Source organism: Podarcis melisellensis (genome assembly GCF_964234715.1).
Source record: "Podarcis melisellensis genome assembly, chromosome: 4".
Lineage (NCBI taxonomy): Eukaryota > Metazoa > Chordata > Lepidosauria > Squamata > Lacertidae > Podarcis > Podarcis melisellensis.
The window spans coordinates 102,036,231-102,054,431 of record NC_138531.1 but is presented as its reverse complement, the minus strand read 5'-3'; the positions used below and the strand labels follow the sequence as shown (position 1 = coordinate 102,054,431).

Here is an 18,201-nt window from a genome sequence, read left to right as displayed (position 1 = left end):
GTTACTCATAGGTCATTGTCTCGTTGTGATGAAGGGGAACAACACTGGGGTGAAGGCATCTTCGTTTGCTTGTCCCCGTGCTAATTTACGTTTCTTGGTTAACTTCTCTAATAGGGCGGTTTCCCATACGTTTTGGTACTACTGGTCTACGTTCACTCCTGATAGGTCCTTCCAGTGTCATAGAATCATAGAGCTGTAAGGGGCTCCAAGGGTCTTCTAGTCCACCCCCAGCTATGCAGGAATCTCAGCTAAAGCATCCATGACAGATGGCCATCCAACGTCTGTTTAAAATCCTCCAAGGAAGGAGAGTCAACTGAAACTCGTGGGAGTCTGTTCCACTGCTGAGCAGCTCCTACCGTAAGAAAGTTATTCCTGATGATTCGTTGGACTCTCCAATCTTGTAACTTGAAGCGATTGCTCTCTTAGAGGGACCCTAGAGGTCCTGGGCCCTAAGGAAGTCAGATTAGCCTCACCCAGGGCCAGGGCCTTTTCAGTACTGGCCCCAACTTGGTGGAACACTCTGCCTCATGAGACCAGGGCCCTGCAGGATCTGATTTCTTTCCGCAGGGCCTGCAAGACAGAGTTGTTCCGCCTGGCCTTTGGCTTAGAATCAACTTGATCCCCTTCCCCTCTTTCTCTTTTCCTTTTTCCTTCTGTGATGGAACTCCTATTTGGGGACTTCCCTGGATTTTTTCTGGCCAACGTAGGACCAGTCTGGATAGTTGGCCTTGGTGAAGATTTGACATTTTCATCCCCAAGAAGTTTTTGATTTGAATTTCTACTGAAATGGGGCTGCATTTTAATGTTGTATTTTAATCTTGTTTTTAAGTTGTATTTTAATCAATTGTTTTTATACCTGGTGTTAGCTGCCCTGAGCCTGGTCTTGGCTAGGGAGGGAGGGGTGTAAATAAAATTATTATTATTATTATTATTAGAGCAGGAGAAAGCAAGCATCAAATTGTGATGTTTCTAGCTGCTGAAAGTACCGGTAAGTGTCTTATGAGTTTTTTGACATGTATAAGTGCATTGTTGTCCTGGAAGATATTTAATAGGGCTAGTTCTGGAGTTACTTATTATCTTTTGCTATTTTGGAGATTTCCTGCAGGAATGAACTTCAGGGCATTTCCACCTCATGTGGAGATATGTGCCTTTGGAGGTGCAGGCTCTCCAGCGTGTAGATGCTCCTATTTTACAGATGGGAATAGATTTGGAGGCTACCTAACAACAACAAAAATAGAATGGTGGAACTATTCCTCTCTTCCCTCTTTTCAGATCTAAGGATTGTTATCGCCAATCATTGCAAAGATGGCTGGAGGGGATCAGAACGGAACAGCCAACGTCTCCTACACAGAATTCCTTCTGCTCGCCTTCCCAGGCCTCCAAGAGTCCAGATATCTCCTCACCATCCCTTTCTTCTGCCTTTACCTCATGATTGTTGCAGGGAACTCCATCCTGATCTACACTGTGAGGGCAGATCACAGTCTCCATTTGCCCATGTATGTCCTGATTGCTTTGCTCTTCGCAGTCAACCTCTGTGGCTCCACCGTCATCCTTCCCAAGATGCTCCTCAGCTTCCTTCTCAGAGTCAGCCACATCTCCCTGACGGAGTGCCTGGTCCAGATGTTCTTCCTCTACTTTGCCACCATGCAGGACTGCAATCTTCTTCTCCTGATGTCTCTGGACAGATACGTGGCCATTTGTCACCCTCTGCACTACACAGACATCATGACGAAGAAGCTCCTGGTGATATTGACACTGGTCGCTCTTGCCCGGGGCGTGGCTTTCGTCAGCCCAGTGGTAATCCTGGCATCCCAGGTGAGGTTCTGCCGGTCCAACATCATTGGGCATTTTGCCTGTGAGCACATGGCCCTCATGAGGTTGTCCTGTGGCGACATCTCCAGGAACAAGGTGCTAGGCCTGGCAGCAAGAACCATCTCCGCCATCTTTGACTTTGGCTTTCTCCTGGGTTCTTACGGCTGCATCCTCCAGGTGTCCATGCAGATGAGCTCTGGCCACGCCCGACACAAGGCCTTCCACACCTGTGGCACCCACCTCATGGTCATCTTTACAACCTACTCTTCCAGAATCATCTCCTCCATTGTCTACCGCTTAGCCAAGTCAGCCAGCCAGGATGTCCACAATCTCATCAGCACAATATACCTGTTTCTTCCCTGGATTCTGCACCCCATCATTTATGGCATGAGGACTAAGGAGATCCAGGACAGTCTTTGGAAGCTGCTCAGGAGGAAATAGGCTCATTTGGTCCCTGGGAAAGCTGTGGCTGTGAGCAGAACCAAGTGACTGATCTGTCTGTGTGGATACGAGGCAGGTTTAGCAGAACTATCTAGAGCAGACATTGCACACTTGGTGTCCAGGTTGCCCAAGTCTGGTCTAGATTCATGTAAAGGGGTTTTCAAGAGTTTTCATAAGACACAGGGAACAAATGACAAAAGTCTGCTGGTTGGGTCTCTTTTAACAGCCATGGAAGGATTCTGCAACACATTCCTTTGAAGGTCCTGCCCTGGCCACCAGAGGACTTCTGGCTTTTTGCTCCAGGTTTGTGTCTGGGCAAGAAGTTTCACCTGCCTTAGCAGAGGAATAATAGGAGACCTGACAGTATCCTTGTCACCTCAATTGCGCTCCACCTCTTGACTTTCTTGTCCCACAGAGTGGCTGGGCCAAATGAACTAGGCAAGAAGGGGTTAATATTTTTGGCTCAACTTTCTGAAAAGTTATGCCTTTGGCTTCCTAATCCTAGGCTGCTGCTAATCTGCAGCTAGGGAAAGTCAGTCTGTGCATGCTCAGAACCACTCATTTCATTACAATATTTAGCATATATATGGGGTCTGGGAATGTACAAAGTTATTTTATTATTTATAATATTATGTATTATTATATTAGAGTATTTGAATACCACCCTCTTGCAAGATGTCAACAACATTAAAAACTTTAGAAGCAATCGTTCCTCAATGTATCAGTGTGCTATATATATATATATATATATATTAAACAACTGAATATGAAGGAATGGCTTTTCCAGATATATAAAACTATTAGTTTGCTGCAAGGTTAGCAGCTACGAGAGATTGGTATCCAGACCTGCCTGGTCACACACTTAGAAAATTTTGTTCTAAAGAGACAAAAAGAAGCAGTGTTAAGGCACCAACAGTTAGCAACATATCCTAGGTCCATTTTAGTTTAACAATCTGTGGTAAATTAAGAAATAAAATCTGTCCAGAGTTCTCACCTCTCACATCAAGGCTTTGCAATGAATTTGCAACATGTGTTTATTACTTATTCTTATTATTCTTATTATTCTTATTTATTAAATTTCATACCGCCCATTCTCCAAAGATTACAGGGCAGTTTACGATATAAAAACACAAAAATACATACCATAATAACAAACAAAAACAAAAACCACCCCAACACATATACATGTGGGGTATCCAAGAGCCCGTATAGAGTCCTTATGTAGGTTCCCTATCGATAGGAGAAAATAACGGAGGCCAACCAGAGAATATTGAGAAGCAAAGCAGCTAGTAAGCCTGATCTTTATTAAACTGTTGCAACAGGGTGCTCCTCTCACACGCAGGAAAGGAGGAGGAACCCAGAACAATGGTGCGCAAGCCCATATATAGTCTTTTGAAATCGCCCACCCTGTAGCCCAAGACCACCCCCCAAAACATCATACATGCATCACAGAAGGAGGCAGTCTACAGCAGAAATCCTTTCTGCCAGGATACCTGATAATGGTCACTGGTTGCTTGACCTGGGCAGCCTGGCCATTCTTTTGTGTTGGTTAATACTTTAGTTCCTGACTCCAGGTCACAGCCTCACCCTGTTCATACACACATATGCCCTTCAGACATGTAAGCAAAAGACAATAGGGAGGCTTTCCCATTTCCTCCCTCAATGCAGAGAAATATTTGAGGTCACTGGGAGAGTCAAAATGGCTTCAGGATTGCTTTCCTGTACTATTTCAGACACGTGGTTTAAATACTTATGCATGTGTTTGCTTTGTACATTTATGAACATTTAATTTATATTTGAGACTTTGTTGTTATTGCTTAGTTGTTTAGTCGTGTCCGACTCTTCGTGACCCCATGGACCAGAGCACGCCAGGCCCTCTTGTCTTCCACTGCCTCCCGCAGTTTGGTCAAACTCATGCTAGTAGCTTCAAAGACACTATCCAACCATCTCATCCTCTGTCGTCCCCTTCTCCTTGTGCCCTCCATCTTTCCCAACATCAGGGTCTTCTCCAGGGAGTCTTCTCTTCTCATGAGGTGGCCAAAGTATTGGAGCCTCAGCTTCAGGATCTGTCCTTCCAGTGAGCACTCAGGGCTGATTTCCTTCAGAATGGAGAGGTTTGATCTTCTTGCAGTCCATGGGACTCTCAAGAGTCTCCTCCAGCACCAGAATTCAAAAGCATCAATTCTTTGGCGATCAGCCTTCTTTATGGTCCAGCTCTCACTTCCATACATCACTACTGGGAAAAGCAGAGCTTGAACTATACAGACCTTTGTTGGCAAAGTGATGTCTCTCCTTTTTAGGATGCTCTCTAGGTTTGTCATTGCTTTTCTTTTTGAGACTTTAGAATTCTTATAACACTAAGAAGTGGATCAAAGACTGGGCCCCTTTGGGACCATTAGGAGCTAGACCTGAGGCAAGACCATCTCAACTGCTGTTGCTCCAGGAGGAATTCACTTTCGTGGTTATTTAAGCACCTGGTTTGCAGCCAGACAAGCCTTGGACTCCATCACCTGGCTGCCACAACCTCTTTTGGGTAACAGTGAGTAATACTATGCTGCATATTCAGAGCTTATGTGAATTGCGGGGGGTGGGGGAGAGAAGGATGCTGTCAGAGGTAGCCGTGCCGTGGGTCCCCGACCCGTGTGACCCACTGTGCTCTGGGAGAACTGGGGGCAAGGAGGCCTTCCATTCACATTTCTTTTGTGCAGGGGCCTCCAGATGTTCTGCTTCGGGGCTGATGGGGCTGCAGTCCAAAACATCTGCATCAAGTACTGTTTGGATGTGGGTGGCACTGTGGGTTAAACCACAGAGCCTAAGACTTGCCAATCAGAAGGTTGGCGGTTTGAATCCCCGCGATGGGGTGAGCTCCCGTTGCTCGGGCCCTGCTCCTGCCAGCCTAGCAGTTCAAAAGCACGTCAAAGTGCAAGTAGATAAATAGGTACCACTCCGGCAGGAAGGTAAACGGTGTTTCCGTGCGCTGCTCTGGTTCGCCAGAAGCAGCTTAGTCATGCTGGCCACATGACCCAGAAGCTGTACGCCGGCTCCCTCAGCCAATAAAGCGAGATGAGCGCCGCAACCCCAGTTGGCCACAACTGGACCTAATGGTCAGGGGTCCCTTTACCTTTACTGTTAGGGCATCAGTACAAAAAACCAAGCAAGGGGCATCCACTTCTGATCAGAGCTGTGTGAGGAACATAGATTTAAAGCCCCTCCCCCTCTTCCATGCCACAATCCCAGTCTTCCTGGTACGCTTCCGAGAACAATTCAAAATTTTGGTGCTGACTTCGATAGCCCTAAACGGCCTCGGTCCAGTATACCTGAAGGAGCGTCTCCACCCCCATCATTCTGCCCGGACACTGAGGTCCAGCACCAAGGGCCTTTGGGCAGTTCCCTCCCTGCGAGAAGTGAGGTTACAGGGAACCAGGCAGAGGGCCTTCTCGGTGGTGGCGCCCGCCCTGTGGAACACGCTCCTGTCAGATGTCAAGGAAATAAACAACTATCTGACTTTTATAAGACATCTGAAGGCAGCCCTGTATCAGGAGGTTTTTAAATGTTTGATGTTTTGTATGTGTTGGATAGGGTTACCATATAGCCAGGAAAACCTGAACAAATTCAGGATTTGGGGCCAATTTGTTGCATCCAGGGGGATTTTACACAATCTTGGGAGAAGTCATTTTTTTAAAAAAAAAATGCCACTGGAGATGGCTGCAGTTTGGCAGCGCACGTAGCATCAGTGGCTGATTTCTCTCCCAAACTTTTGGGGGAAATCTCATTTTAAAAGGTCTGGATTTTTACTTTTTGAATCATGGCAGCCCTAGTGCTGGAAGCTGCCCAGAGTGACTGGGGCAGCGCAGCCTAATGGGTGGGGGATAAATAATAAAATTACTACTAGCAGTAGTAGCCAGGATGGCTATACTCTGCCCTCCATAGTTTGAGGCAGCAGTGGTTCTGAATCCCGGTTGCTGGACCCACAATGGAAATGGGAGACTTGCTCTGGCGCTCGAATCCTGCTTGAGGGTTTGCCTGTGATAACAGGAAGCTGGACTAGATGGGACACTGGCCTGATTCATTTCATTTATTAGACTTGGCACCGAAGTGATTCTATTAAAGATATAGAATGCATATTACAATAAGGGGGGGAATCATATGACACATTAATATTTCATTTAGCAATCATTACAAAAACATAATGGGACGCGGGTGACACTGTGGACTCATGTTCAGCTTGTGGTGCACCAAGACCTCTGGCTCCTTCTCACATGTACTGCTAATACACCAACGTCATTCCTTGCCACCACTGATGGGCTGATGGGAGTTGTATTCCAATGCATCTGATGTCCACCAGGTGGGCAAATGCTGCTGTAAACTGTGTCTTTAGCTAAGTGCCAATAGTGCTGGCAAATAAGACATCCCTCAGGACTCGATTAGTCAGGCCTCGTGGCAAAATGACGGCCAACGCGACTACCAGCCCATCTCAGCTTCTGCCTCTTGAGCTGGTGGACAAGTGCACAGGCTCACAAATTCACATTGTGATAAAAAGTGATGAAGAAATTGTTGGCACACTCCTAGGATTTGATGACTTTGTCAAAATGGTATTGGAATATGTTACAGAGTTTTAGATCACACCTGAAGGACGAAGAATTACAAAGCTAGACCAGATTTTGCTGAATGGAAATAATAATAGTAGTAGTAATAATAATAATAATAATAATAATAATAATAATAATAATAATTTATTTATACCCCGCCCATCTGGCTGGGCTTCCCCAGCCACTCTGGGCTTTTTCCAACAAAATATTAAAATACTGTAATGCATCAATCACTAAAAGCTTCCCTCAACATAACAATGCTGGTTCCTGGAGAAGGACCAGAAGTGTAAATAAAGTCATTTGCCATCATTGAAGACTTCCTGTTAAATATTCTGCAGGAATATATTGATGAAACTTGATGCGTTTTTTATTTTTTAAATTTATACAAAGGCAAATTTCCATTTCAAGAAAAATGCATCGTTAACAATGACTTCAAGTTAAAACCATGACTTTGTTGTACAGGCAATAAAGAGGTTGTTTTTAATAATAATAATAATATAAGAAATCCCTCTTCTTCCACCTTCCCAGGCCCTAGTTGCGTAAGTATTGGGCAAGAACTCCACCCACCCACCCAAAAATGGGTGTGGAGACCCCGAGTGGAGCTGCCAACATCTCCTACACGGAATTCGTCCTGCTTCCATTCCCCGGCCTCGAGGATTCCAGGCAGCTCCTTGCGATCCCTTTCTTCTGCCTCTTTGTGGTCATTCTGGCGGCCAACTCCGTCCTGATCTACACGGTGAAGGCGGAGGAGAGCCTCCACTCGCCCATGTGCCTGCTCATCGCCTTGCTGCTGGCGGTCAACATCTGTGGGACGGCCACCATCCTCCCGAAGATGCTCCTCAGCTTCCTTCTCCGCTCCAGCCGCATCTCGCTGGCCGAGTGCCTGGTGCAGATGTTCTTCCTGTACTTCACTTCCGTCCTGGACTGCAGCGTCCTGCTGATGATGGCTCTCGACCGGTACGTGGCCATCTGCCACCCGCTGCGCTACGCGGACATCATGACCACCCGGCTGCTGGTGCTGCTGACTCTCGCCTCCATGTTGCGTAGCCTCCTCGTCGTCAGCCCTGTGGTGATCCTGGCATCCCGGGTGACCTTCTGCCGCTCAGACGTCATTGGCCACTTTGTCTGTGAGCACATGGCCCTGATGAGGTTGTCCTGCAGCGACATCTCCACCAACAAGGCGGTGGGGATGGCGATGCGGTGCGTCGACGTCATCCTGGACTTCAGTATCCTCCTGGCTTCCTACAGCCAAATCGTCCGCACGGCGCTGAAGATCGCTTCCGGCAACGTCCGCCACAAGGCCTTCCACACCTGCGGGACACACCTGATCGTCCTCTTCGTCAGCTACTCCTCCCGCCTCTCCTCCTCCATCGTCTTCCGCCTGGCCAAGTCGGCCTCCCAAGACGTCCACAACCTGATCAGCGCAGTCTACCTGCTGTTCCCCTGGGCTCTCCACCCTGTTATCTACGGGGTGAGGACCAAGGAGATCAGAGAGAGCCTCCGAAAGCTCTTCAGGAAATCCCACAGCCCTCTCCTTAGGACTTTCAAGCGCTAAATGAGCCGCTGATGGATGGACGCTTGCCAGGGATTCTTGAGCTGTGATTTCTGCATTGCGAGGGGTTGGACTAGATGACCCTTGGGGGACCCTTCCAACGATTCTGCAATGTTTTGGGGGTTGTTTTAAATTGATTTATTCCACTGTACGCTTTTGGGAATATTTTATGCATACCCCTTAGAACTTCCAGCAATTAAGGGGAGTACAAATGGCTAAAAACTTACATGTAGCCATAGCTGAGGAAGAAAATGTATCTTGGCCCATCTTACATTCTGTATTTTTAATATTTCTGTAAGCTGTACCCAGAGAATTCAGTGATAAAGGCAGCATACCAATGTTATAAATAAATACCGACTCAGGGAGATCCAGTGCATTGTTAGCAGAGCCATCTTTCCCATAGGGTTTAGTGGTGTGTCGCGCCAGGGTCTCTCAGGGGCGCCCAGCGAGTGGGGGAGCTGTGAGGCTTTGCTGGCGGCCTCCCCTTTCCCTACACACCTGCCAGCTGTGCCCCGCCAAATATATGGCTGGCGGGCACGCAGCTCGCCTCCCAAGCCTCTGCGGGCATAGCTCTCCTCCCGAGGAGGCTTGGGAGGGAATAATAATAACAATAATAATAATATTTTATTTATATCCCGCCCTCCCAAGCCAAAGCCGGGCTCAGAGCAGCTAGCAACAGTAAAAGTAACACTGTTTACATAAAATCACAATCAGTTAATTGAAATACATTCTAAAATCAATTCAGAATCAAATTAATGGCAACCATTAAGCTAGAGTTCTATGAGGATTACCAAAGCATAGCTGTCAACTTTCAGATTTGAAAATAAGGGATCAGTAGCCTCGAAAATAAGGGATCAGCAGCCTCACCTGTCCCGGGGACAGTCTACGGGATATTTAACAATCCAGGATGGCAGCGGGAAGCAGCGGGAAACGGCGCTGGAATAAGGGAATTTCCCGCAAAAAAAGGGAAGGTTGACAGCTATGTACCAAAGGAGGGGGTCAGCCTCTGTGTGGATCGCTCTCCCACAGCGGCATGGGAGGAGGAGATTTCACCCCTCCCATATCCAAGAATCTGCTGATGTTCTCTGCTGATTCTCCAGAGAGGAGGGGCGGTTTTCTGCTCCAGTACTTATTCCGCTCCAGCTTCACATCAAAGGGAGAGAGAGAGAGACTGAGTGTTAGAGAGAGAGTGTGTGTTATCTCTGTAAGGTTGCTGTTAAGAACAGCTGCAGACACTCAGTGCAGTTCAGCATTTTCATTTAGACCTCATTTAGCTCTGTATATAGTTGTGTATTATAGTTGTAGATAGAATAAAGAAGATATTCTACAGAGCTGCTCTCAGAGTCGTTTATGCTCTGCTATACTCTGCTGTGCGACGACTGTCTTCTTGTTGGAGTGAATCTGGTGCTCACAACTCTAAGCTGTGAATCCACAGCACTTTGACCTGTTCCTGTGCAGAAGGTGGTCTCTGGAAGTGCTACCCAGCTCGCCTGGCCCAGTCGGGGCTGAAGTGGATGAGTCCAGTTGGTGGCACTGGCTCAGGGGCGATGCTGACCACGCCCCCCCCCCCATGGCTGGCAGTGCGCAGCTACAGCCACCCCAACAATATCGTGGTAATTTGGGGGCGCTGGGCAGATATTTGCACCCCAGCGCCACATCTGCAAAAGACGGCCCTGATTATTAGCTTGGCTGACTTCTTTGGGAGAAGCTCTCCAGAAATAATCCTGATCAAAGATAACAGGCTTACATGAAGAGCTAAAGAAAATGTTTAAACAAAATTTTGCTCAGAAAACAGAAGATTTTTTTTATTAGGAATACAGTCATACCTCGGGTTGAAGTAGCTTCAGGATAAGTATTTTCGGGATGTGCGCTGGAGCGACTTCTGGGTTTCGCCACTCGCGCATGCACAGACGGTCAAAAGTCATGTGCAGAAGCAGCGAATTGTGGCCCGCGCACACGCAGACATGGGCGGCGTTCGCTTCTGGATGCAAACAGGGCTCCGGAACGGATCCCGTTCGCATCCAGAGGTACCACTGTACTGGATAGGGACATAACAAAGGGAAATAAGAAAATATTTCTTTACGCCACAGTGGCAGCGAGAACATTAATTGCCCCAAAAAATGGAAAAAAGAAATTATACCGACAAAAAATGAATGGCAAGATATATCATTTGACTATATAGAATTGGCTAGAATTACAGATGTGATTAGGGGTCAGACCAAACAAAAATTTCAAAAAGAATGGGAAAAATATAGAGATTACCTTAAAAAGCAGTGCCCTCAAATTAATAGTTGGACTTGTTTTGATTAACTATCGCAAAATGAATTATGGGGTAAAACTAAAAACAGAAAGAAAAAGGGGTGGAAATGAAATGAGAAGGAAACAATTTACTAAAGATGAAAGTAAACTGCGCTAAGGATGAAGGAAGTCAAGTGGAAGAATAGAAGAATTGAAATATGGTATATACACATTGTTTAATATTTGTTTAGTATAGATTTTTGTATTTTCCTTTGATATTTTCTTTTCTTTTCTTTTTCTATCTTTTTCTTTTTCTGTTAGTATGTGCGTTTGTGTTGCAAAATTAAAATAAAAATACTTATTAAAACCAAAGACAACAGGTTTATTGAGGCTTCATCCTGATTTGCTTGTGCAAAGCTTACATGGATGTTGTTGGAGCATCCCTAGTCTTCACATTCCCCCCACCCCCTGTTTTCTTTTGCAAGGAGGTTATTCGTTCACCCTGCACTCATCCTGGTTTGCTTGTGGGGTATTTAGACATTTCCCCATTAATCGGTTGTCCATCCCACACCATTTGGTACATTTTCCCCATTGTGAAAAGTCCATTGTTGGGGATCCATTGGCGTGAATATTTCCGCTTGCACAAGGCAGCTCTCTCTGGATTTTCGCCAGGACCCTAATTAGTGAGGCCGGCAGGGTCACAGGGGCAGGAATGTGAGCCAACCGCAAAACTGGTAAGAACCAGTCAAAAGGGGAAATGAGCAGCTGGTTTTTAAAGTGAAAGGTAACAGCGGCAAGAGTATTTCCCCCCACCAAAAAAAAAATTAGTTTTCTCTTATAACACATAGAAGAAGATCAAACCTCTCCATTCTGAAGGAAATCAGCCCTGAGTGCTCACTGGAAGGACAGATTGTGAAGCTGAGGCTCCAGTACTTTGGCCACCTCATGAGAAGAGAAGACTCCCTGGAGAAGACCCTGATGTTGGGAAAGATGGAGGGCACAAGGAGAAGGGGACGACAGAAGACGAGATGGTGGGACAGTGTGAGTTTGACCAAACTGCGGGAGGCAGTAGAAGACAGGAGTGCCTGGCGTGCTCTGGTCCAGGGGAATCACGAAGAGTCGGACACAACTAAACGACTAAAAAACAACAACATAACACATAGACAAAAACACAAAAGCACATCTGCCAATCTTCTATTGTTGGTATTTCTTGCAATTTCCAATGCGACAAGAGTTGGCTCAGAAATGGAAACAAGAAGAAATACCGACAAAAGAAGAATGGCAGGCAAAAATAATGAACTATGCAGAATTGGATAAAATGACAGGAAGCTTTCGAAACCTGCGAGACCAGAGATTCACAGAGGATTGGAAGAAATGTACGTATTATTTGAAGAGCAACTGTAATCAACAAATTACACTAGAAGCTTTGTAAGGAGAAATGTATGAAACATTGCAAAGAAGAGAAAGAAGAGAGGTACTAGTTATGTGATTTAAATGTAATAGTGAAAATAAGAAATGTAAATCAAGTAAATAGTCTGGAAAGTTTTCAGATGTGATCGATGGAAGTAAAAAAACACCCCTGTATAAGATGTAAAAGTACGTTTAATTATTGTTGAAAATGATATGTTGAAAAACTAATAAAAAATTTATAAATAGATAAAGTGAAAGGTAGCTCCGTTTTTAACCGTCATCATCATTTTCACATTGTATATACCTCCTTTCCATATTGTTGTATACTGTGGGTACAAGCTGAAGAAGTCACAAAATATACAACGAAGCTCACGCCTCAGTCTGATCCAATACAAAAAAGTTACAGTGGAAGCTCAGTTTTCAAACATCTCGGAAGTCGAACATTTCAGCTTTCGAATGCCAAAAACCCAGAAGTAACTGCTTCGATTTTCGGATGCTTTTCGGAAGCCAAACGTGCCCCACGGCTTCCTTATTGAGTTTTCTAGATGTAAACTCATAAACTCATATCTCTAATTCTGTAACGAATTATTGTGTTATAAATATCCTTATGAGCTTGAGTTTGTAATCTCCATTTGAGTTTGTAATCCTTGTCAGAATATGTACTTTTAAACGGATTAGTTTTTGTTAAAATTGACTATTGATTTGCGAGTAGAGACCACTCCCACTACTGAAACTTATATTGGCCAGAGTTCTTGGTGTGTTTTTTTCTTGGTATATTTAATAACAAGGAGACCACAGTAGAAGCAGAAGGAGGGCAGGCCAGAGGACTTGCCCGCTTGCCCCTTGGAGACCCAGCCTGCTAATTTTAGGAGACCCATTAGCAGCAATTATGAGCAGCGCCCAAGAGAGGCGCCGGTGCCAGACCTCTGCCACGGATTCGCTCCGGTCATATTTAATGGCGTGGATTATCTGAAACTGGACATTAGAAAGGTCCTTCCATCAGATGGTGAGCAAAACATAGCAGCTTGATTGTATTATTATTTCAGCATTAGTATATTAGTATTTTAGTTGTATTTTTAAAACTATGGGTTGTACATTTTTCTTTATGTTCTTTTTTTGGTGTAAACTGCTTTTTTCAATTTTTTTACAATGAAGGGGCATATACATTTTATGAAATAAATAAATGACATCGATAAAACAAGTTTAAACTAGCTAGGTAAAGCATTCAAAAGTTAATTGGAATAAGTGATGGGCTAAGAACAAATTGAAAGATACATCAGCCTTCTTGCTCTTTCTGCTCTTTTTGCAATCCTGTTAACCGGTTCTGAAGAAAGTGGTTTGTTTGATTGATTGATTGATTGATTGATTGATTGCATTTCTATGGAGACTGAGAACTTGTTTATTCTATGCAGTCCATGGAGATCAGCTGCACACCTTTCGCTCCTGAAAAGTGCTTCTTGAGGAACCAGATTAATTCCAAAAATAAAAGCTCATTGCTGGCTGATCCTGCATTTCCACGCAGTGTGTCCATTTGAAAGCAGGTATAGGTGGTCCCAGCAAAGAGGGGTCCTGGATCCACACCTGGGCAGACACCAGGACTGCAAACACCACTTCCTTCTTCATTCACCTGGGCCATGTGCAGAGAGGGGAAAGCGTGGATCATAGAGGGGGCTTTCAAACGTGTATCAAGTAACCACACTCCTTTTGGTGGATGGCAGTTTCCAGAATCAAGCAGAAGTAGCCAGTAGAGAATGAGACTCTTCAAGGTTGTGGGTTCGAACCCCACGTTGGGCAAAAGATTCCTGCATTGTAGGGCTTGGAACAGATGACCCTCTTGGTCCTGTCCATAGCTGTCAACTTTTCCCTTTTATTGTGAGGAATCCTATTCAGAATAAGGGGATTTCCCTTTAAAAAAGGAAAATGTTGACAGCTATGGTCCCATCCCACTCTCCAAGTCAATGATTCTAGGTTGAGGGCAAGTGGGAACGATTCCAGACTGAGGAAAAACTGCCTTTTTGAGGTACAAACAAGTTGCTGTGTACATAAGAAGATAAAACACAACGAGAGCCCTTGTGAATGTAGCCCAGAATCCTGTTCTCACCGTGGCCAAGCAGACGCGCATTACGGGGAACCAACAAGCAGGGTTCGAACACAAGAGCCCTCTCCCCTCCTGAGGTTTCCAGCAGCTGGGTTCCAGAAGCATCACTGCCTCTGACCGTGGAGGCAGAGCAGAGCAAACGTGGCTGGTAATAATAATAATAATAATAATAATAATAATAATAATAATAATAATTTATTTATACCCCGCCCATCTGGGTGGGTTTCCCCAGCCACAACAACATTAAAATCTTCCCTAAACAGGTCTGCCTTCAGATGTCTTCTAAAAGTCAGGTATGTAGTTGTTGTTCTCTTTGACATCTAATGGGAGGGCATTCCACAGGGCGGGTGCCACTACCGAGAAGGCCCTCTGCCTGGTTCCCTGTAACTTGGCTTCTCACAGCGAGGAAACCGCCAGAAGGCCCTCAGAGCTGGACCTCAGTGTCCGGGCAGAATGATGGGGGTGGAGATGCTCCTTGAGGTATATTTGAGCCATTGTAGGCTATGAACAAATCACACAGCAGCCACAAATAGTTGACAACAAAGTAAGTCCTTTCCCCGTTTCCCCCCATTTCAGGTCCAAAGCCATGTCAGAATTTGGAGGCCCTTCTGAACTGGTCCAGAACACCTCAGCCAACATCTCCTACAGGGAATTCCTCCTCCTCGCCTTCCCTGGCTTCCAGACGTCCAGGTACCTCCTTGCCATCCCCTTCTTCTGCATCTACCTGATGATCATCTTCGCCAACTCTCTGCTGATCTACACCGTGAAGGCAGAGAGCTGCCTCCACTCGCCAATGTACCTCCTTATTGCGCTGCTCTTGGCGGTCAATGTTTTTGGGAGCACCACAGTCCTCCCCCAGATGTTGCTGAGCTTCCTGTTTGGGATCAGCAGCATCTCTCTGACCGGCTGCCTGGTCCAGATGTTCTTCCTCTACCTCTCCATCATGCTAGACACAGGCATCCTCCTCATGATGGCTTTGGACAGGTACGTGGCCATCTGCCACCCTCTCCACTACGCCGACATCTTGACTGACAAGCTCCTGGGGCTCCTGGCGGCTGCCGCTCTGGTGCGGAGCGTGTCCATCGTCAGCCCGGTGGTGATCCTGGCCTCCCAGGTGCGCTTCTGCCGCTCCAACGTCATCGAGCACTTTGCCTGCGAGCACATGGCCCTGATGAAGTTGTCTTGCGGGGACACCTCCAGGAACCAGGTGGTGGGCATGGCCGTGAGGTCCTTCACCATTGTCTTTGACCTGGTCTTCCTCACCCTTTCCTACAGCAAGATCATCCTCACGGCCCTGAAAATGGCCTCTGGGAGCTTCCGCCACAAGGCCTTCCACACCTGCAGCACACACCTCATCGTCCTCTTCATCGGCTACTCCTCCTGCCTCTCCTCCTCCATCGTCTTCCGCCTGGCCAAGTCGGCCTCCCAAGACGTCCACAACCTGCTCAGCGTCATGTACCTGCTGTTCCCATGGGCCATCAACCCCATCATTTACGGAGTGAGGACCAAGGAGATTCGGGAAAGCATCCTGAGGCTTTTCAGGAGGTGGAGGTGGACTCTGTTTGGTCCCCGGAAATTAGGCACCTGAAATGGTCCGGGTGATGGATTTAAGTATTCCGTTTGCATTCCTAATCCTGGCATCTCTCTCAAGCTCCCAAATCAGCGTTTCTCAAAGTGGGAGGAGCCACCCCTTGTGGGAAGGTGGGATTACCCGGGAGGAACTAAGAGGCAAAGGGGCAGCACACAGGTATAGCTGTCAACTTTTCCTTTTTCTTGCGAGGAATCCTATTCGGAATAAGGGAATTTCCCTTAAAAAAAGGGGGACGTTGTAGCAGAGGTGTAAATGACGATCAGATTTTGAAAAGCTGCCATCTCTGCATCAGAGAGAGCCAGTGTGGTGTAGTGGTTAAGAGCGATAGTCTCGTAATCTGGTGAATGGGGTTCGCGTCTCCACTCCTCCACCTGCAGCTGCTGGGTGACCTTGGGCCAGTCACACTTCTCTGAAGTCTCTCAGCCCCACTCACCTCACAGAGTGTTTGTTGTGGGGGAGGAAGGGAAAGGAGATTGTGAGCCATCTTTGAGTCTCCTGAAGGGGAGTGAAAGGCGGGATAACAAATCCAAACTCCTCCTCCTCCTCTTCTTCTTCTTCTTCTTCTTCAAGTTCATCAGTTTTGTTGAATTAATTAGTTGTAACTGGATTGTGAATAAATGTGCAATTGTTACTGTTTTGAATGTTATTGTGTGGTTGCCTTCCTTTTGTTTCCACAAATCAGTCCCCTGACAAAAAAAGCCATCTATTTAGTAGGAAGTTGAAAAGTGTCCCCGAATGCATTGAAAAAAATCTGGTAACCTTACCTTAGTGGGTCATGCAAACTGCTCTTCCGAATCATGTTTTACGTAAGGTACGTGTGCCTCCTGCAGGTAAGGTCCGGAGGGTGACAACCCTGGACTCTTCTGCAGTGATTCCCCATCTGTGAAATGCTCTCCCCCCAGGAGACTCACCTGGAACCTTCATTGTGTACCTGCAGGAAGCAGGCAAAAATGTCCCTCTTCAAACAGGCCTCTGGCTAACATCCTATAACCATTTAAATGTATTTGTGGGAGGGGGTTATTGGTTTGTTTTTTGTTCCTGTTCGTTTTTATCTTGTATTTTATGTTGTGAACCACCCCGAGATCTACTGATGCAGGGCGGAATAAAATTCAATTGATGATGATGATGTCCCCTGCCACAGGTATTACCCCCCCCCCTCTTAACACCCCATACAAGTTCCCGTTCTCTGGAGTTACAGGGAACCAGGCAGAGGGCCTTCTTGGTAGTGGCACTCACCTTGTAGAATGCCCTGCCATCAGATGTCAAGGAGATAAATAGCTACACCTTTTAGAAGACATCTGAAGACAGCCCTGTATAGGGAATTTTTAAATGTTTGATGTTTTACTATGCTTTTATATGTGCTGGAAGCTGCCCAGAGTGGCTGGGGCAATCTAGTCAGATGAGTGGAGTAGAAATAAACAAAACAAAAATAAAATAATAGTGGCAACGTGGGAGCTGCTTCGTGACCAGGTGAACCACCTTGGAACAGGGACCTTTCCTTTTAAATAAGTAGCACATGCATTAAACAGCATGGAGGGTATACAGATATTGTTGCCTGCCACCCCAATCTCTGAGCGGTGAGTCTCCAGGGATTCCAGTTGTTTACCCAGGTTTGGTTTCCTTGGAATGAAGGTCAGCGGAGATTGTGGTGTCTTTAGGATATATGGTTTTATTTCCCCATATGTACAACCTGAGCATAAGACTGAGAAGCTCACAGCACCAACACCCCAGCAGGTCTTGCTTCTCTGCTCATCGCAGCTTTGGATCCAGCACAGGGCAAGCAGGTTTCCGTGTCTCCAGCTCCCAGCTCAGCTCACACCCAGCTCTCTGGCTCCTGTTCTAGGTAGCAGCTAGGTGAGGAGACTGGAAGAAAGCCCCCCCCCCCAATTAGCCTGGAGGGCACCATCATTTGGCTGTAGCTCTTGCAGTTGGGCTCAGTTCTTTTGGGATAGTGACAAGGACACTTAAGTGACCAGCTATTGCTTTCCTTATAGGATAATGCAAACAGCTTTTTTATATTAAGGTATGGGGCACTGGGGAAGAGTTTATGAAACCAAACAGGGAGTGGCTCCCCAAAATTTGGGAACCCTTCCTATATCCATCCCAGTGGGCTGCAGGCCTGGTTTTGGCACCATCAGTCATCCAGACTTAAGACCCTGATCAGTTTCTCCTTGGTCCCAGTGGCTTTCGACAGTGTAGCCTGAAATTCCAATTTGTCACCCCGAGTGGCTTCTGTGGCTAGGAGTCCTTATGCTTGGGCTTAGACTGGCTTACCGGCTATAGTTGTTCCTCGAACATGTGGGGCTGCCCTTGAAGTTCCAGAGGCTGCAGGCTGCGCAGGAGGCTACCAGGCTGATTAAGTGGGGTGACCCCATGCGCCACAAGTCCTGAAAACACTGCCAGTGAGCTACTGGGCCCAATTCAAGGTTAGTCCTAGCATGTAACGCCCAAAATGGCTTGGGACCCAAGA

At 46.4% G+C, this 18,201-nt stretch overlaps 3 protein-coding genes across 3 annotated transcripts; all 3 read left to right on the top strand.

The window, feature by feature from the left end:
* Positions 1–1,305: 1,305 nt before the first annotated feature.
* Positions 1,306–2,253, top strand: LOC309369275 (olfactory receptor 52K1-like; the record flags this gene model as incomplete). Its single annotated transcript, XM_081910085.1, has 1 exon — positions 1,306–2,253. The coding sequence occupies one exon, from the start codon at positions 1,306–1,308 to the stop codon at positions 2,251–2,253; it is 948 nt and encodes a 315-aa protein (XP_081766211.1).
* A 2,466-nt stretch (positions 2,254–4,719) lies between these two features.
* LOC309368836 (olfactory receptor 52K1-like) lies at positions 4,720–8,397 on the top strand (the record flags this gene model as incomplete). The annotated part of the gene is made up of 2 exons (XM_081909142.1): positions 4,720–4,792; positions 7,371–8,397. The coding sequence occupies exon 2, from the start codon at positions 7,420–7,422 to the stop codon at positions 8,395–8,397; it is 978 nt and encodes a 325-aa protein (XP_081765268.1). The 5' UTR covers positions 4,720–4,792; positions 7,371–7,419.
* A 6,314-nt stretch (positions 8,398–14,711) lies between these two features.
* LOC309368835 (olfactory receptor 52K1-like) lies at positions 14,712–15,728 on the top strand (the record flags this gene model as incomplete). Its single annotated transcript, XM_081909141.1, has 1 exon — positions 14,712–15,728. The coding sequence occupies exon 1, from the start codon at positions 14,727–14,729 to the stop codon at positions 15,726–15,728; it is 1,002 nt and encodes a 333-aa protein (XP_081765267.1). The 5' UTR covers positions 14,712–14,726.
* Positions 15,729–18,201: the final 2,473 nt, after the last annotated feature.